The 21476-nt window shown below is 42.6% G+C and overlaps 1 protein-coding gene across 1 annotated transcript in view; it reads right to left on the bottom strand.

The window, feature by feature from the left end:
- LOC112232547 (2-oxoisovalerate dehydrogenase subunit beta, mitochondrial) overlaps nt 1–21138 on the bottom strand; it is an 82428-nt gene extending 61290 nt beyond the window's left edge. Inside the window, exons 1-6 of the mRNA XM_024399582.2 lie at nt 20912–21138; nt 9567–9644; nt 9346–9414; nt 6708–6841; nt 4736–4891; nt 3686–3794 (exon numbers count right to left, since the gene is read on the bottom strand). Of these exons, the coding sequence (XP_024255350.1) occupies nt 3686–3794; nt 4736–4891; nt 6708–6841; nt 9346–9414; nt 9567–9644; nt 20912–21107 (742 nt within the window). The 5' untranslated portion in view covers nt 21108–21138. The remainder of the gene's footprint in view (nt 1–3685; nt 3795–4735; nt 4892–6707; nt 6842–9345; nt 9415–9566; nt 9645–20911) is intronic.
- Between the last annotated feature and the right edge of the window lie 338 nt (nt 21139–21476).

Here is a 21476-nt window from a genome sequence, read left to right as displayed (position 1 = left end):
TTGTCTTTGGACATAAAGACTAAAATCACCAGGAAAATCAGAGTTATTTTAATTTAGGAAGTTCACAACTATTCCCACGCATAAATACTGAGGCAAATGTGATCGTATCGCAATGTAATCAAGGTTGGAAATAATTCTGTTTCTGTCAAATACTATATTTGTTTGGGATTCTTGCGGTCAATTTGCAGTGGAGACATTATTTTAAACTATATTCTCGCCCTCCGACCATCCCCTCAAGGAAATATCAACCCTGGGTTGAATGTAATTGGAGACCCCTGCACTTGAGGCAATAACACTTCAGACATGCATAGAAATGTCAGAGGTGCAAAATGAGTCAATACTGCCACATACCCTATATTCTACAACTTGGAAGCATACACTCACGCTAACCTAATGACTACATCATAAACTGCACATTGATGACAGCATAGCTATACGCATTTAGCAGAATGTTGCATAGTGTTCTGTATATATCAATGTGATTCTCTGATCCACCTCTATGCAGACAACACAATTCTGTATACTTCAGGCCTTTCTTTGGCCACTGTGTTATCAAACCTCCAGAAGAGCTTCAATTCCATGCAACACTCCTTCCGTGGCCTCCAACTGCTCTTTAAATGCAAGAGTAAACTAAATGCATGCTCTTCAACCGATCGCTGCCCGCACCCCCCACATCCATCTAGCATCACTTCTCTGGACGGCAATGACTTAGAATACGTGGACAACTACAAATACTGTAAACTCTCCTTCCAGACTCACATTAAGCATTTCCGATCTAAAATGAAATCTAGAATTGGATTCCTATTTCGCAACAAAGCCTCCTTCACTTATGCTGCTTAACATACCCTCGTAAAACTGACTATCCTACCGATCCTGACTTCGGCGATGTAATTTACAAAATAGCCTCCAACACTCTACTCAGCAAACTGGATGCAGTCTGTCACCAAAGCCCCATATACTACCCACCGCTGTGACCTGTATGCTCTCGTTGGCTAGTTCTTGCTACATATTTGTCGCCAAACCCACTGGCTCCAGGTCATCTATAAGTCTTTAAAAGGTAAAGCCCCGCCTTATCTCAGCTCACTGGTCACCATAGCAACACTCAGCCGTAGCACACGCTCCAGCAGGTACATTTCACTGGTCATCCCCAAAGCCAACACCTCCTTTGGCCTTCCAGTTCTCTGCTGCCAATGACTGGAACGAACTGCAAAAGTCACTGAAGCTGGAGGCTTCTATCTCCCTCACTAACTTTAAGCATCAGCTGTCAGAGCAGCTTACTGATCATTCCACCTGTACACAGCCCATCTGTAACTAGCCCACCTCATCCCCATATAATCTTACTACATTTCCACACACTGTATATAGATTTTTTAAATGTTCTATTGTGTTATTGACTGTACGTTGGTTTATCCCATGTGTAACTCTGTGTTGTTGTTTGTTTGTGTGCTTTATCTTGGCCAGGTCGCAGTTGTAAATGAGAACTTGTTCTCAACTGGCCTACCTGGTTAAATAAAGGTGAAATTAAAAATGTAAAAATGAAGTGTTACAAATTCCCTAACAGTGCCTCTTATCAGCACCTCACAACCCTTTCAAATTGCACACTCCACTCCCCATCCAACCAGGAATGGTGTCTGAAAGTCTATGGGTACCATAAACTGACCTCTCAAACTCTCTGAACCGGCCCTGATTGGTTGCCAACCAAGTAGCTAGGTCAGTTGCTAGGGGGCCGGACACCCTTCTGACTCTCCAGGTCTCACACTACACAGTCTCCTTCAAGCAAGCTCCTGCACCTCAGCCCTGCCCAACACAACTGGACTCCTCCATATATCTCCGTGGACTTGTGGGATGGTGTGCGTGCACCAAGTGAGTTGCGTGACGTGTATACTGTTATTCATAGTTAGTCATATAGCTACTGCCTATTGTGTGTTGGCTCTCTGTTTACTTTTTTACGCCATGTAGGATTGGGCTGTCAACCTTTGTCCTATCGTGACTATGTACATGATATACGATGGCGTCGCTCCCTATTGCCCACCTCAGATTATTATTTTTTAAATAAATGTGTAACAAAAACCTCAGCTAAAAACACCATTGGGCTACAGTGTGAAATCACATGCTACAACTGGACAAATCATGACGAAAGATAATCAAATCAATTCTATTTATATAGTATAGCCCTTCTTACATCAGCTGATATCTCAAAGTGCTGTGCAGAAACCCAGCCTAAAACCCCAAACAGCAAGCAATGCAGGTGTAGAAGCACAGTGGCTAGGAAAAACTCCCTAGAAAGGCCAAAACCTACGAAGAAACCTAGAGAGGAACCAGGCTATGAGGGGTGGCCAGTCCTCTTCTGGCTGTGCCGGGTGGAGATTATAACAGAACATGGCCAAGATGTTCAAATGTTCATAAATGACCAGCATGGTCGAATAATAATAATCACAGTAGTTGCCGAGGGTGCAGCAAGTCAGCACCTCAGGAGTAAATGTCAGTTGGCTTTTCATAGCCGATCATTAAGAGTATCTCTACCACTTCTGCAGTCTCTAGAGAGTTGAAAACAGCAGGTCTGGGACAGGTAGCACGGGTAGCACCTCTGAAAACCTGGGCAGAGGCTAAGTAAAGGGAAATCTTTTCTCAAATTAATTTCTGGTGGAGCTTCATCATGGAACAGGTTTGTTTGGTTTGTTTCTGTCTGTGTCTGTGTGTCGTGCATACCATGATGGAGCAAAGTGTTAGTCACACAGGCTGTCTTGCCATATTCATTCTGTGAGCTGCTTTACACGACAACCAGTTGAGAGCTGCATGCTCTTACTAGCAGACAGATTACTCCGCTAGGCTGTGTGTGGTGTGCATGTCATAAATAATCGACATAATGAAGTAACAGCTTCGGGATATGTCCGTTTCTTCATCAATTGTGTCGATTGAAAATAGCATTTTTTTTACAATATTTCTTTCACTGGCCCACTGACGTAGATGATTGACTGGCCCGGACGGTCTCCAAAACTTCCTAGGCCAGCGGGCATCCCTGTATGTAGAGCCCTGTATGGTAAGGGGAGATTTGATTCAACAGAGTTTAACACAATCCCAGAAGAGACGGAGGGAAAGACAGACATTAGGCTTGTTTGGACAGAGTGGTTTCAATACCGGAGATGAAAAATAATGTTCTGGGCATAATCACTTTCTAATGCCTTTATCAAAACATTCTCTCAAAAAGTCAGCTTGAGTATCTCACAACTTGATTTATTTGACTCTTATCACCCAAAGCTATCAATGTGTGGAAATTAGAGGCTTGGTTGAGAGGGTTAATAACAGGTCATTCAGTTGTGAAGGCCATCTATCCCTGCTCTAAAGGTCGAAAAAACGATGTAGGCCAGAGGCAGGAGCCTGAGGCCAGCCAACCAGAGGACTGGGCACAGGCTGTCAGCAGGTTATGGCCCATTTGGACCAGCTGGTTCACACTTGCGATTGAATCTGGTGAACTCACTCACACTCAGTCCAGAGCCAAGCGGACAGGGCATAGTTTGTTTGCCGTTCTGTTCTCAAACAAAAAAGGCAGACAAAAAAAACAAACAGAAAAGGCTGACAAAAGGCCATTGAGAATGCTTGAGGAAACTGAGCATAGACGTGTTGTTGTAAACACACCTCGCCTACAAACACACATCACCTGGGTCAGATTGGCTCCTTCACTCACCCGCTGCTCTGTAGAGGATCTTGGGCTCGAAGAATATGCAGGGGTTCTGATCTGCGATGCAGGACAGCAGCAGTCCCTTACACTGGACCGGACCTCTGGGTATTACAACCTGGAGTGAAACACATAGTACATTACCCCTTCACACTATCGTGCCAACCTGAACTGTACTGCTCGGACATTTTCCTATAACGTTATCCTTTTTCTGCACGTCTCCAGCAACTATTAAGGGAGTGTACCCAGGACAACAGTACAGCATGCCTCGACTTAGTAGTACAAATAGGGGGTTTCTGTACCCACACAGACCATACTATTCAACTGGTACGCAAACAAACGACCCAGATGATGTGCAATTGGGTGGAAAGCAGAAGCCGGCTTCCTCTACATCCGAGCAAGACATTTGAGCCTTCTCGGACCCCTTGCTGCGTAGGAGAACTTTAGACTTTTATTTCTTTCATGGTGTTTGGGGGGGTCATATTTGACATTTTTAGCACGCACTCGTTTCCCTCCGAGCGTACGTGCATTAAATGCCAGCTTAAATCACACACGCTCACAGATCAGCCGGTTGAACCCCGGGTGACCGCACAGGGTGTACAGTGAGTCAGGTATTGATTTGAGAGTCCATGTGCATCATTTCCCTGTCATTGCTGTGGACGTAAAGCAATATGCAGCAGCCGCCACGGTTTGGAAATTAAGGGAGGGGGTGCATGAATAGGTCAATAGCAATTTGAGATAGATCTTTTTCTACCCTCGTCAAATCAACAATCCAAACAGACCAGTGGGTGTTTAAGCAAAGGTACATACACGGAGATAAACTACGCCAAAATATGTGCAACAAAGTGCAGCACAGTGAAGCGAAGAGAGGTTGGCTAACTGATACAGGGGAAAAGATGCGTGTGCCTTAGATCATAAAGACAGGCTCGTTTAGGAAGGGGCAAGCAGAGCAGAAGTAAATAGGTTATAAGGTGCTTTAAGAGTACCGAGTACAGGTGAGGTGGAGAAGTGAGTGAGTAGAGGACGGGTTGGGGGAGGCGATAGGGATGAGTGTCTAACCTTGATGCCTGGGCAGTGGGCGAAGAAGGCCTCTGGACTCTGGGAATGGTAGAGCGAGCCGTGGCCCACACAGCCCCACGGCGCCCGGATGGTGAGGTTCCCGCAGTCAAATAGGTTGCCGGAGCGATAGCGGTACTTGGCTGCTTCGTTTACAATCTGAAGACAGACCGTGATACATTAATTATAATAGTCAGAGCGAGACATTCATAACAATACCTAAGTCTCCCACAACATTAAGACGACACGATTGTGTAGGCTCGGCCCTAATTTATGGCTCTCGTCACCTTCGGCTGCATGGCAAATGGCTCAGCAAAACACAAAAAGACCATGCCCGAGGACCAGTAAACCCTTCCCACCTAAGAGGGGCCAAACCTCTCCAACAGAAACCAGAGAATTGACTACAGAAATGTGTGTAAGGTACCAAACATGGCTGCAATAGTGTTATTCTATATTCAACTGAGATGACATCTACATGGATATCTGATCTCTATGGTTACTTGTAGTTGCTCAGAGTGACCTCTGGTCAATACTGTATTAAAGGAGGACTGGCCACCCCACATAGCCTGGTTCCGCTCTAGGTTTCTTCCTAGGTGTTGGCCTTTCTAGGGAGTTTTTCCTAGCCACCGTGCTTCTACACCTGCATTGCTGGCTGTTTGAGGTTTTAGGATGGGTTTCTGTACAGCACTTTGAGATATCAGCTGATGTACGAAGGGCTATATAAATAAATTTGATTTGAATAGTCAAAGGTATATGAAATACAAATGGTATAGAGAGAAATAGTCGACGCGTCATAATTCCTATAATAACTACAACCTAAAAACTAGGATTATTGAAGACTCATGTTAAAAGGAACCACCAGCTTCATATGTTCTCATGTTCTGAGCAAGGAACTTATACATTAGCTTTTTTACATGGCACATATTGCACTTTTACTTTATTCTCCAACACTGAGTTATTGCATTATTTAAACCAAATGGAACAAGTTTCATTATTTATTTGAGACTAAATTGATTGTATTTATGTATCAAGTTCAAATAAAAGTGTTCATTGTTCATTCAGTATTGTCATAATTACAAATATATCCATCTATATAAAAATTGGCCAATTAATCGGTATTGGCTTTTTTTGGTCCTCCAATTATCGATATTTAAACATTTTTTTTATTTTAAATAGGTCAACCTCTAGTAAATACTTATATCAAATATTACCACACAACAGTTGACCTTACCCACCACGAAAAACTATTAAAAGACCACAAGTTCCGAGGGGTCTTTTTGGTCTGTAGTTAATATATTACTTGCCAATACATTCCGACGATCATATAAAGTACCTCGGAACCGGATTTCAGAACCTTTTTCCACCTACGTATTCACGGTTGACAGAACCTGACCCTTCCACTGATGGTGTCCAAGGCTCTATTTCATCCAATATTCAGGTTGACAATTCTTTCTTGATTTTATGCATCTCTGGGGGCCATTTTGGAAAGAGAGAGAGGAGAGTAGTGTGTGTGTGTGTGTGTGTGTGTGTGTGTGTGTGTGTGTGTGTTCTATTTAAAGCAGAAATGCGTCAGCAGAGAGTGTTAAAAGCTAATGTGTGGTTGGCATCTGGCCAAATTGCACCTCAATTATAAATGTTTTGCTTTTTTTGACAGCGTTTGATTACAGCTTGATTGTGTGGAAGCCTAATCACATATGAGCAGAGAACTCACTAGAGAAAATATTATATTTACACTAATAACACAAGATTGACATGGATGCAAATGAGGCAGGTGTTTGTTGGTGGGTGAAAACACCTATGAACGAGAGAAGCAGAAATGGTAAATGGATTCCAGTAGTCCCTGATCAAATCTGTTCCCTTCACACGAGAGGCTGGGCTATGACGACAACAAATAAAACCATCTGTGTAATCAAACAGGCAAACAAGTGACTGAGAAATGACACTTTATGCACAGAGAGCAGACAGACTGGCTCACCTGGTCGAAGGCAGGGTAAATGTAGTCGGCAAACTGGATCTCAGCAATGGCCGTGGCGCCGGCAACCGCCGCACCGATTCCAAATCCTACAATGCCTTGCTCACACAGAGGAGTGTTGAACACACGGTCTTTACCTGGAGAGAGAAAGAGGAGGGGAGAGGGTTACTCATCTATCATCTACCAAGGGGGCTGATGACGACAAATAAGAGCACACACATATCAACCAACAGAGAGTTTGTGCTGTGTATTTCTGACTAATTTCTTCAAAAACATCCACTCATTCATTTTCAATTAGGGATGAAATCCAAGCAAAACACAGTGTAATAGGGCCAGGGCACATGGTGGATGACAAGGTGTGTCAGTCACCCCCCACCTAACCAACACTCGCTTCATAAGTGTGTTTAATCATTGCAGTGTCTCCTTAAAATAGCATCTGGACACACAGAGACAGAGGATTCCTCCTCAACTGGAGCAAAGTCGGCTGTGACGCACTAAAAAGCCCTAGTCTGAAAAATAAACACAAAAACTATTTTTCCATCCTCCACTCTATAATCTTGACAGCGAGCCGCAGGACTGGGGCTCTACATTTGGGGAGGAATGTTATTTTGGTTCTCTTGCTTTGTTTAATTGCTAAGAAGCAAGTATTTTCTGTCTTTGATCCCTCCGAACCTCGTTTCTGTCCCGTCCAGGGAGACCTGACCTCAAGCGCCCTCCTCTCACCACAGACCGGACACCATTAGAGCACCACAAGCCCTCAGAAATTAATAATTAGGCCAAACCATCACAGTCCAATCAGAATCTTGTGTACTTGTATAACACAGCCAGTGTAAACAAATACATCGGGTGGTCAACGAGTGACACAGTGAGCTCCAAACGTATTGGGACAGTGACAATTGTTTTGTTGTTTTGGCTCTGTACTCCAGAACGTTGGCTTTGAAATGATACAATGACTATGTTGAAGTGCAGACTGTCAACTTTAATTTGAGTGTCTTTTCATCCGTATCGGGTGAACTGTTTAGAAATTACAGCACTTTTACAGCCTCCCTATTTTAGGGGCCCACAAATTCACTTGTGTATTAAAGTAGTTCAAAGTTGAGTATTTGATCCTATACTCCGAGCACGCAATGACCGACATCAAAGCTTGTGACTCTGCAAAGTGGTTGGATTGCATTTTCTGTTGGTTTTTGGTTGCGTTACAGATGCTGTACGATGTCATTCTGGAGTCACTTCTAAGTGAATGTGGATGCTACCATGATTACGGATGGGCCTGAGTGAATCGTGAATAAGGATGAGTGAGAATGTTACAGACGCACAAAATATATCATACCCACCACACATGCTAACCTATCACGATTACAATAAGAGGTAAGCATTTTTTTGTGTGGGGTATGATATTTTTGCATCTGTAACATTCTCACTCATTTTAACGTGGAAGTGTTCATAAACACTATTCTTACGTACATTTTTTTTTTTAATTAAAAGTTAATCCAAAATGACGCAATACATTATTTACCATTCATTTCAATTGGGCACAAACTAATCTGAAACACAAGCAAAACAAAACAGCAAATGTAGGAGTCACAAGCTTGATTTAATCATTGTGTGCGAGGAATATCGGACCAAATACAACATCTTCTGACTACTTTAAAAACACATAGGTGAATTTATCCCAATACTTTTGGTTCCACAAATATTGTGTCAATGTCCCAATACTTTTGGAGCTGACATTAGATGAATATGCACTGACCTCGCACCCGTTTGAGGCATCTATTGGCTACTCATTCATGACGGACTAATTTTCATTTCGGAGAAATAGAAAGATCGAGGTCGAAGTGGCTAGTCGTTTCCAGGTGGACGGCGCAGGAGACACTTCCTGTGCGCACGCTACTCAGTGGCGGACTAATGCATCACTGGGGTGAATGAGTCAGTCAGCCACGCAAATAGAGATTAGCATACTTCCCATAAAGCTGCATGTGGTATAATAGTAGAGAGAGAGGGGATAAAAATAAAAAAATCCCTCTCCACCATCTACCTACCTAGATGAGATTAAAAATAATGATCCCTAGCAGAAGGTCAACACATCTGACGTCAAATACAACGAAAGAAAGCACAAAGAGGGAGATGCGCATTGGCTTTTCGAAAATCTAATCATATATTTACACCTAGCCAGGGGTGAATCACAACTGTCCACATTATGGAGATGAGGGTAAAGAATTCTACATTATCAGGAGGCAGCACACAAAATACATAATGGTCATTTCAAAACCTGCACATTTGTAACAGCAGTACACCAGTACACCCGCACTAGTTAATCCACCCTAAAAATAACTTCATATTAGGATAATAAATGGAGGAATTCAAGTGTGCAAGAATGATTACTACTATATGAAAAAATGACGCGATTATTAAAATCAAGTTTCTATCGAACATGTGTCTCCTTGCAATCAACATTTGTAAGCAAGCATAGTTATTGCAGGACTATCACACACAATTTTGGAGTTTTGACCAATAGGTGTATGCATGAAAATGGTTCTCTGCTGCCATCTGGTGGTATCACAATGTCATTCATATTAAAATCAGCACAACCATACTGATACATTTGTCCAAAATGGTAAGGGGAAAGTATTTAGCCTCTTACCATATTTGTCTCGGAGACCCACGGTGCAACGAAATACTCCACCAAAGGCGACATCTTCCCCAAAGATGACTGAAGGACAGATACAGGTACATCTCATATTGATTGACACAGTAACACATAGGCCTAACATTTCTAAATGGCATGTCTTATTCACAGCTTTCCTCCAAAGCATTGATGAATACATGAACACATTAAATGACAATCCAGACCAGTTTTATTACCTGCGGTGGGGTCGCTGGCGAGAGTGTTGTCCAAGGCACTGGTCACAGACTGAAATAAGTTCATCTTTGTAGTGGGGCCTACAAGAAGTTGGGAGAATTTTATGGAGCGATTAAAAAGTGTCAACAGAAATTATTTGAAATCTTTTTAAATTATTTGTATATAGATACTGAATTTGTAATGAACAGATGGAATGGTTTAATTCATAAATGTAACTTATTTTCATTTGAAACTGAATTGAATAAATATTGCATTGAGATTTCAAATTAAGTTCATATTTAAATTCTCTACATTTCAAAATTATAAATAATGGAATTCTTTGCATGTGTATCAAGTCTACAAACTATAATTTCCAGTTTTAGCAAGAGACACACACACACACTTAGGTTGGAGTCATTACAACTTGTTTTTCAACCACTCCACAAATTTCTTGTCAACAAAATATAGTTTTGGCAAGTCGGTTAGGACATCTACTTTGTGCATGACAAGTAATTTGTCCAACAATTGCTTACAGACTATGTAAACATTCCTTGACTTAGGTCAGTTAGCATCACCACTATACTTTAAGAATGTGAAATGTCAGAATAATAGTAGAGAGAATGATTTACTTCAGATTTTAGTTATTTCATCACATTCCCAGTTGGTCACATGTTTATACACTCAATTAGAATTTGGTAGCATTTCCTTTAAATTGTTTAACTTGGGTCAAACATTTCAGGTAGCCTTCCACAAGCTTCCCACAATACATTGGGTGAATTATGGCCCATTCCTCCTGACAAGAGCTGGTGTAACTGAGTCAGGTTTGTAGGCCTCCTTGCTCACACACACTTTTTCAGTTCTGCCTACACATTTTCTATAGGATTGAGGTCAGGGCTTTGTGATGGCAACTCCAATACCTTGAATTTGTTGTCCTTTAAGCCATTTTGCCACAGCTTTGGAAGTATGCTTGGGGTCATTGTCCATTCTTCCTTGCTGAGCAGCCTTTCGGGTTATGTTGATATAGGACTTGTTTTACTGTGGATATAGATACTTTTGTACCGGTTTCCTCCAGCATCTTCACAAGGTCCTTTGCTGCTGTTCTGGAATTAATTTGCACTTTTCGCACCAAAGTACGTTCATCTCGAGGAGACAGAACACGTCTCCTTCCTGAGTGGTATGACGGCTGCGTGGTCCCATGATGTTTATACTTGTGTACTATTGTTTGTACAGATGAACGTGGTACCTTCAGGCGTTTGGAAATTGCTCCCAAGGATGAACCAGACTTGTGGAGGTCTACAATTGTTTTTCTGAGGTCTTGGCTGATTTCTTTTGATTTTCCCATGATGTCAAGCAAAGAGGCACTGAGTTTGAAGGTAGGCCTTGAAATACATCCACAGGTACACCTCCAATTGACTCAAATTATGTCAGTTAGCCTATCAGAAGCTTCCAAAGCCATGACATCATTTTCTGGAATTTTCCAAGCTGTTTAAAGGCACAGTCAACTTAGTGTATGTAAACTTCTGACCCACTGGAATTGTGATACAGTGAATCATAAGTGAAATAATCTGTCTGTAAACAATTTTTTTAAAAATTACTTGTCGTGCACAAAGTAAGATGTCCTAACCGGCTTGCCAAAATTATAGTTTGTTAACAAGAAATTTGTGGAGTGGTTGAAAAATGAGTTTTAGTGTATGTAAACCTTCGACTTCAACTGTAAGTTTTAGATCTCAGCTGAATCTGGTAATGAATGGTGTGGCTGTTGAAAAAGTTGAGGAGACTAAATGAATGAATGAAACTACCTTCCATCGTATATATAGCGCCAGTGAACAGCAAACCTGGTCTTAAAAAAAATACAGTAACACCTCACGGCACAACACCTCTCCCCCATGTGACCTACTTGTGTGTATGTACTGACATGTACGTGTAACAGATATATGCACATACACGTTAATGTTTTAAATGTAAATTGTTAAGAAATGCTATTTGGCCCCATAACAATTCCTCATGTCATCTGACCACAGCACCAGTTCCAATTTAATGTCGCTAATCAAATGCTATGCATTTAAATTTGTTGGATGACATGAAAATATAGCTTTTTGGCCACGCACACCAGTGGTGAGTTAGGCGTCAAAATCGAAAATAGCCTTATACCTACTGTAAAGTATGGTGGTGGATCTGATTTTAAAATGGGGCCATTTTACTTCCACTGGTCCTGCGGCCCTGGTTAAGGTCAACAGCATCATGAACTTTAGCTAGTACCCTGATATTTTTGCCAAAAAACCTGGTTGCCTCTGCAACGAGGCTGAAACTAGGTCGGAGGTGGACCTTCCAGCAAGTCAATAATCCCAAATGATCCAAAATCCAAAGAAATTGTTAATTGACCACAAAAATCTACATTTTGCAATGGCCATGTCAGAATATCAAGGATCTGGAAATATTATGTATAGAGTTCTCCAGTCTCATAAAACATTTTAGAAAAAGGCTCAGTGCCATTATCCTCACAAGGTGGGTTCAAACTCAAGCCTACTGCACAACAACACTTTCTATGGCAAACAGAAGCAGAAGGTTCTGTGTACCCCAATGAGACTGCAACAGAGGTGGATTAGTGATCTATGCACGTGATGAGCAACATTATTACCTTCAACCTGAAGACATTAGTTTGACTGATGGGGTTTTAACCCAAGTCTCCTGTGCACCACACAATGTAACTTTTCAGGTCTCTAACCAGTTACTCATCACGCAAGCGTCGCAAGTCACAGAATCAATGCCTAGGCCTTAGCTCCGCAGGCTAACAAAGTCTTAATCCATTCAGTCATGTTTTTTGAAAAAACATTTAACTAGGCACGTTAGTTAAGAACAAATTCTTATTTACAATGACGGCCTACCGAGGAACAGTGGGTTAACTGCCTTGCTCAGGGGCAGAATGACAGATTTTTACCTTGTCAGCTCAGGGAATCGACAAGTACCCTTGACAAAGACATGAAACTAAGGTAGTCAGCATGCTTCAGTTTGGCTGGCGGCTAGCCAAACCGAATGAGTGTGCTCGAATACTCCCTTAAAATACCTTTGCTTGGCCTTACGAGTGGCGCAGCGGACTAAGGCACTGCATTGCAATGCTGAGCAGTCACTACAGCCTCGGGTTCGATCCCAGGCTGTGTTACAGCCAGCCGGGCCCGGGAGAGCCATGAGGCGGCACCCAATTGGACCAGTGTCATCCGGGGTAGTGGAGAGTTTGACCGGATGGGTTTTCCTTGTCTCATCATACTCTAGTGACTCCTTGTGGTGGGCTGAGCGTCTGCAAGCTGACTTTGGTCATCATTTGGACAGTGTTTCCTCTGACACATTCGTGTGGCTGGCTTCTGAACCCAGCAAGCAGTGTGGGTTAAGGGTTAAGCAGGCAGGGTCATATTTCAGAGGACGCATGGCTCTCGACCTTCGCGTCTCCTGAGTCCATAGGGGAGTTGTGACAAATGTGACAGCAATGTGACAAAACTAAATTGGAAACCACAAAATCGGGGCGAAAAAGTGGCAAAAATAATAATAAATGCTGCTTGAAAAAAACCCCTTTTTTAAAAAAAATTTAAACTACGCAATAGTGATTGTCCATTTTGAGACGCTGTAGCCAGTAAGCACTTCCTCAAATAGTCAGAATTCTAACGCAAGATATCGGTCATTCATTTTGATGTTTTTGCAAAGGAGATCTTAGTCACGCAATTTTAGATCCAACTAAGATGTTTGGTGCAGTATTTCTCAATGAAAATGTCCTCAAACAGCTGAAAACAAAAACAAGAACATTTTGTCATAATATAGTATATGCACAAACTGTTTCGGCTGGGAAGCATGCGGACACCATAACTAACACGTCTTCAGGTCTCAGGCAAGGTTCTCATTGCATAAGCATGGGTCACCAAACCGCATTCTTTTGCTGGAACTTGATGACTTAGTATTAGTGTAGCAGATGGGGATTTGTGAAACTCACTCCTCAGCCTGAAACGTCGCCCCTTTAAAGGCCTGTTGTAGCCCTTTTCTGCAGTCAAATTACCTCGTGGCCTCATGGGTGGAATGTATGGGGGGGAATCTAATGTTTCTATGTCAAACAATTGCATTATAATTCTTATAATACAAAATCAATTTACTACATTTCAACTCTATATCCGACATGGTACAGGTGTCTTTTTTTAAGAACAAAACCATGTGTGTGAGGTGTATACTTTTGTTTCAAAGTAGATTTGTTTAAGACTACCAAGAAACACTCTGCGTGACCCTGATTGAAGTAAAATATTAATAGCCTGATGGGATGGAAAGCTTCAAATGTTTTGTATATTTTATTGTATGGGCAGTCACATGTGTTTGAGGTCCTGAGTTCAAATTTCGATATAAGCGGAATTAGGGGGGAAGCGGTAATCAATAAGCAAGCGGTACATCATCCTTTACATTAACTTCCTCATCTCATCCCTATGGGCTTTAGCTAAGTGGGTTAACAGTCTTGTGACATCCAGGATATATTCCGTTCAATCTTTTACCCAGACTTCAGCAGAAATGTAGAGAAGCATATTTCGTTTTTAAACATTTTTTTAAAGAACCACCAGTCAGGAAGATAGACAGCTGATACTACACAGAGCAAAAATCAGTTTTTAGTTAGTTGAAGAAAAAAAAAAATGTTCCAAATGCACAAAAAGCTAAGTTATCTTAAAGTTTGCGCAGAAATGTGTTTTACGTCCCTGTTAACAGAGCATTTCTCCTTTGCCAAGATAATCTATCCACCTGCCAGGAGTGGCATATAAACATCATGATCATTACACAGTTGCAACTTGTGCTGGGGATAATAAAAAAATCCACTTAAAAATGTGCAGTTTTGTCACAGCATATTGCCACAGATGCCTCAAGTTGAGGGAGCGTGCGATTGGCATGCTGACTGCAGGAATGTCCACCAGAGCTGTTGCCAGAGAATTGAATGTTAATTTCTCTACCATATGCTGCCTGCAACGTAGTTTTATAGAATTTGGCAGTATGTCCAACCGGCCTCACAAACACAGACCACATGTAACCACGCCAGCCCAGGACCTTCACACCCGGCTTCTTCACCTGCGGGATCATCTGAGGGGATGTGGGGGGTGCCGAGGAGTATTTATGTCTAATGATGCCCTTTGTGGGGGGAAAACTAATTCTGATTGGCTGGGCCTGGGCCTGGCTCCCCAGTGGGTGGGTCTGGCTGACAGGTGAGTGGACCTATGCCCTCCAAGGCCCACCCATGTGAAATCCATAGTTTTGGGCCTCATGCATTTATTTCAATTGACTGATTTCCTTATATGAACTACAACTCAGTAAAATCTTTGAAATTGCATTTATATTTTTGTTCAGTATATACAGTACAGGTGCATCAAAGCTGGGACCGAGAGACTGAAAAACAGCTTCTATCTCAAGGCCATCAGACTGTTAAACAGCCACCACTAACATTGAGTGGCTACTGCCAACACACGGACACTGACACTGACTCTACTCCAGCCACTTTAATAATGGGAATTGATGGTAAATGTAAATATATCACTAGCCACTTTAAACAATGCTACCTTATATAATGTTACTTACCCTACATTATTCATCTCATATGCATACGTATATACTGTACTCTATATCATCGACTGCATCCTTATGTAATACATGTATCACTAGCCACTTTAACTATGCCACTTTGTTTACATACTCATCTCATATGTATATACTGTACTCGATACCATCTACTGTATCTTGCCTATGCTGCTCTGTACCATCACTCATTCATATATCCTTATGTACATATTCTTTATCCCCTTACGCTGTGTATAAGACAGTAGTTTTGGAATTGTTAGTTAGATTACTTGTTGGTTATTACTGCATTGTCGGAACTAGAAGCACAAGCACTTCGCTACACTCGCATTAACATCTGCTAACCATGTGTATGTGACAAATAAAATTTGATTTGATTTGATTTGGTATACACCAGCGTGGCAGTTGTACTAAACTCCTAAAGGCATAAATGTTGTAAAATAATCAATGTGCATCATTAATAAAAATTACAATTGAATGCTTAGATAACCTATGCAGAAAAATGTATAATATGGAGAGCACTGCGATTGCGGGCGGTGCAGTTGCCGTACCAGGCGGTGATACAGCCCAACAGGATGCTTTAAATTGTGCATCTGTAAAAGTTTGTGAGGGTCGTAGGGGACAAGCCGAATTTCCTTCAGCTTCCTGAGGTTGAAGAGGCGCTGCTGTGCCTTCTTAATCACACTGTCTGTGTGTGGAGGACCATTTCAGATTGTCAGTGATGCGTACGCCATGGAACTTAAAGCTTTTTTCCACTGCGGTGTGTGGTGGCCCTACAGCACGACACCTGAGGCATTGGTTGGATGTTTAATTCAATTGCTGTACACACAGATTTGCACAGGTGTAAATTGGACACACCCACGGCACCCTAATCAGGCTGATCAGACAGGTCTGACTGAGTAGCTGGTGATCTGCTGGAAACAGTGAAAGGATATATTTACATGACTACTACTCACTCCCTTGCTTCATTCCAGTGCAACCACTGACTAACTATAGCTAGGGCATATCTAGCAAAAAAAGTGTTGCGTTAGAAAGGGTGGGAGATGAGGAAATTATGGACGGGCAATGAGGCACGGCTGAGTCAAATAGGAATCCTGACTTAATGAAGTGGTGATTAAAGAGCTCAGCCATGTGCTTCTTGTCAGTAACAACCACATCATCAACATTAAGAGACATGGACAGCTGTGAGGAGGAGGGTTTATTCTCCAGGTCTTTAACCGTTTTCCAGAACTTCTTGGGGTTAGACCCACAGAGAGAAAACGGCTCCTTAAAGTAACTAACTTTTGCCTTCCGGATAGCCTGAGTGCACTTACTTCTCATTTGCCTGAACGAGAGCCAGTCAGCCTGAGTATGCGTGTGCCGAGGCTTTCGCCAAATGCAATTCTTGAGGTGGAGTAACTCTGCAACATCACGGTCGAACCAGTGGCTGAACCTGTTTTTAATTCTAATTTTCTTTATGGGGGCGTGTTTGTTAACAATACCACTGAAAATATCAAAAAAGAAGGTCCAATGTCACAAGGTTACAGTACACTTATGAAGTCTCTGTACAAAAGTGAATCGCAGCAATATCCAGGAATTTCCCAGGATCCATGTCAATGTATAAATAAATTATTAAATGCTTAGTGCATGATCAACAACAAACAGTATCATAAATGTAGGAAAGAAAGGTTGCGTTTTAAAGAATTCAACAGGTTTGTCTTTCAGTGCCGGATGCTTGGATTCGCTTAGCCTCAAAACTGCTTTGGCAATCTCCACATCCTACGCACAGGGGACTTGGAGCATTCAAGTCACCTGTCGCAACAAAGCCATATTTTAGGTTGGACTCATCATATTTAATATTGAATGAGGCCTCATTTTTTTTGCGTTCTCTGGCTCTACTGTCTCTGCGTTATCGACATCGTCGTTGGGTCTTTTTATCTCTCTTCAGAAGAAGCTCTCCAGCGATGGTTGTTTTTATTCATGTCAGCTAACGTAGCTAGCTAGTACAAAGTTGGCGGGCAACACCGCTCACGCAGACCGTGATGAACGCTCATTACTCAAGTTCAAAATCTGTAAACTGTTGTATCTGGTGATATTAGAGTGGTGAGAAAAGGACCAACAGACTGCACCAATGTAATTACTGCACAAATGGCCTATAATTGTATACAATTATTTTACCAAATTTTTTAAACAAATAAATAATGATTTATCCTTTGTGTGGCCCGGTAGCGAATGGGCTGCGTCCTGGTGGTTGAGGACTGCTGTTCTAGGCAAAGAAAACGTGAACAAGGACAGAAGCAAGTCTTGAAAGACACCGCATCAACAAACGTGGCTGCACTAAGAGCGTCATACTTAATGGCTAGCCGTATTGCTAAGGCCAAGAAGCCTTTCACGATTGGCGAGGAGTTGATTCAACCCGCTGCTAAGGACATTTGTCGTGAACTCTTTGGAGAGGCTGCAGCTAAAAAGACAGCCGAAAGAGGAACCTTTGCTATCACAGTCAGTTGGCTAATTAATGAAATAGCAAAGGACGTTGAGGCACAATTGTTTAGAGGCTTAACGAGTCACTGTGGTATGCAATCCAGGTTGACAAATCTACCGATTAGGACAACAAGGCAATACTGCGCCGAATACAACCTTACAGTGCAATGCTTACTTACGAGCCCCTAACCAACAATGCAGTTTGAAAAAAATATGGATAAGAATAAGACCTAAAAATAACAAGTACTTAAAGAGCAGCAGTAAAACAATAGCGAGACTATATACAGGGGAGTACCGGTACAGAGTCAATGTGCTGGATAACCGGTTAGTTGAGGTAATATGTACATGTAGGTTGAGTTATTAAAGTGACTATGCATAGTGTAAGAGGGGGCCAGTGCAAATAGTCTGGGTAGCCATTTGATTAGCTGTTCAGGAGTCTTATGGCTTGGTGTAAAAGCTGTTTAGAAGACTCTTGGACCTAGACTTGGAGCTCCGGTACTGCTTGCCGTGCGGTAGTAGAGGGAACAGTATATGACTAGGGTGGCTGGAGTCTTGGACAATTTTTAGGGCCTTCCTCTGACACCGCCTGGTAGAGAGGTCCTGGATTGCAGGCAGCTTGGTCCCAGTGATGTACTGGGCCATTCACACTACCATCTGTAGTGCCTTGCGGTTGGAGGCCGAGCAGTTGGGATACCAGGCAGTGATGCAACCAGTCAGGATGCTCTCGATGGTGCAGCCGAAGAACTGATCTGAGGACACATGCCAAATCTTTTTAGTCTCCTGAGGGGGAATAGGTTTTGTCGTGCCCTCTTCACAACTGTCTTGGTGTGCTTGGACCATGTCCACGTCACCAACAAACTAACACCAATTAACTTGAAGCTCTCAACTTGCTCCACTGCAGCCTCGTCGATGAGAATGGGGGCGTGCTTGGTCTTTTTCCTATAGTCCGCGATCATCTCCTTTGTCTTGATCACGTTGAGGGAGAGCTTGTTGTCCTGGCACCACATGGCCAGGTCTCTGACCTCCTCCAATAGATTGTCTCGTCGTTGATCAGGCCTACCACTGTTGTGTCATCTGCAAACTTAATGATGGTGTTGGAGTTGTGCCTGGCCATGCAGTCATGAGTGAACAGGGAGTACAGGGGGGGACTGAGCAGGGGCCCCTGTGTTGAGGATCAGCATGGCGGATGGGCTGTTACACACCCTTACCACCTGAGGGACGGCCCATCAGGAAGTCCAGGATCCAGTTGCAGAGGGAGGTGTTAAGTCCCAGGGTCCTTAGCTTATTGATGAGCTTTTGAGGGCACTATGGTGTTGAACGCTGAGCTGTAATCAATGAACAGCATTCTCACATTGGTGTTCCTTTTGTCCAGGTGGAAAAGGGCAGTGTGCAGTGCATTAGAGACTGCATCATCTGTGGATCTGTTGGGGCAGTATGCAAATTGGAGTGGGTCTTGGGGTTCTGGGATAATGGTGTTGATGTGAGCCATGACCAGCCTTTCAAAGCACTTCATGGCTACAGACGTGAATGCTACAGGTCAGTAGTCCTTTAGGCAAGTTACATTAGTGTTCTTGGGCACAGGGACTACGGTGGTCTAGTTGAAACATGTTGGAATTACAGACTCGGTCAGGGACAGATTGAAAATGTCAATAAAGACACTTGCCATTATGTCAGCACATGATCGGAGTACACGTCCTGGTAATCCATCTGGCCCTGCGGCCTTGTGAATGTTGGCCTGTTTAAAGGTCTTACTCGCACCGGCTGCAAAGAGTGTGATCACACACTCGCACACGCTTTTTAAGTTATGCCCACAACTTTTCTATAGGATTGAGGTCAGGGGTTTGTGATGGCCACTTCAATACCTTGACTGTGTTGTCCTTAAGCCATTTTGCCACAACTTTGGAAGTATGCTTGGGGTCATTGTCCATTAGGAAGAAGTATTTGCAACCAAGCTTTAACTTCCTGACTGATGTCTTGAGATGTTGCTTCAATATATCCACATCATTTTTCTTCCTCCTGATGCCATCTATTTTGTGAAGTGCACCAGTCCCTTCTGCAGCAAAGCACCCCCACAACATGATGCTGCCGCCCCCGTGCTTCACGGTTGGGATGTTGTTCTTCAGCTTGCAAGTCTCCCCCTTTTTCCTCACAACATAATGGTCATTGTTTCATCAGACCAGAGGGCATTTCTCCAAAAAGTACGATCTTTGTTCCCATGTGCAGTTGCAAACTCTATTCTGGCTTTTTTTAATGGTGGTTTTGAAGCAGTGGCTTCTTCCCTGCTGAGCGGCCTTTCAGGTTGTCGTTTTATTGTGGATATAGATACTTTTTTACCTGTTTCCTCCAGCATCTTCACAAGGTCAATGCTTTGCTGTTGCTCTGAGATTGACTTGCACTTTTTGCACCAAAATACGTTCAACTCTAGGAGACAGAACGTGTCTCCTTCCTGAGTGGTATGATGGCAGCATGTTCCCATGGTGTTTATACTTGCGTACTATTGTTTGTACAGATGAACGAGGTACCTTCAGGCGTTTAGAAATTGCTCCCAAGGATGAACCAGACTTGTGAAGGTCTACAATTTTTTTTCTGAGGCCTTGGCTGATTTCTTTTGATTTTCCCATAATGTCAAGCAAAGACACTGAGTTTGAAATACATCCACAGATACATCTCCAATTGACTCAAATTATGTCAATTTGCCTATCAGAAGCTTTGACATACGGAGAAGGCTGGACATAAGGAACACCCTTCAGGTGTCACTGTCTCCCATCACCCCTTGATGGGACGGTCTTGTTGCCGCGAAACAAGCTCAGCAACATGGTGAGTTGTAATGTTTTTATTATATGGTCATTAGAAAAAAATATGTGCATTTTAATATCATCACGTTAGACCTATTAAACTAAAATGTTATGAAAAAGTAGCTATACTAAACTTATAGGCCTAATTGATATTCCTTTCGTGTTTTGACCCCCCCCAAAAAAAAAATAATATATACATATATATATAATCATATATATTATTATTGGTGCAAAAAAGGTTGGGGGCCACTGCCCTAGAAAGACTAATGCAACACAGCCAACGGATAGAAGAAAAAAAAAAGCAAATGCAAAGCAAAGCAAATGTTAAACAGAAAAAAACAAAGCATGAATGCAGCTGGAATAACGTTAACTAGCTAGCTAATTTTATCATGCTAGTTAGAAAGCTAGCTAACTCATTTAGAAAAAATGTAGACCACGAATTGAAGATAGTCAAATGATCTTTACCTTTCAGCAAAGATAGTTGTCTGTATGACAAATTATTTGAGAATGCAAGGGCATTCACTTACCATACTCTGTGGGGACAGGGTCAGGGTGGTAGGAGAAGTGCGCAGCATTCCTTCTTTGTGTTTTTGTTTGGGATGAGCAATTCGGGGATAACCTCAGCAGAGTAATCCCAAACAAGCTCTGATCACCAATATTTACATTCGCGATGGAGGCTTTCAAGCCTGCACCTCTGAGCAGAAACCGTGCAGCAGCCGCCATTGCTGTTGTGAGTGGACTGAACAGGAAGAAGAGAATGATGACAGAGTCCCCTTTCAGTCGAAAGCGGCTGTGATTGGTTGAAACAGTGGGTGGTGTCAGTGGGTTCAGCCTCTTGTCCAATCGCCCTACATCGACCCTGAATACTTGAGGGAGTTATTTTACGCTGGCCCGCGTTGACGTGTCCGTCACGTCGTCTGGCGAAAGCGGGAAGGGAGTAGCGCCCTTCTCAAATCGAAGAGTAATCAGCGCCCCTCGGTCATGTTATCATGAAAGCAGCATGGCATCGCCCAGAAAAGTACAACAGATATTTTCCATAAAATAAATGTTTTATGTGTTTTAGTAATCAGCGCCCCTCGGTCATGTTATCAT

The sequence above is a fragment of the Oncorhynchus tshawytscha genome, linkage group LG03 (assembly GCF_018296145.1).
Source record: "Oncorhynchus tshawytscha isolate Ot180627B linkage group LG03, Otsh_v2.0, whole genome shotgun sequence".
Classification (NCBI taxonomy): domain Eukaryota; kingdom Metazoa; phylum Chordata; class Actinopteri; order Salmoniformes; family Salmonidae; genus Oncorhynchus; species Oncorhynchus tshawytscha.
This window is presented reverse-complemented; position numbering and strand designations above follow the sequence as displayed.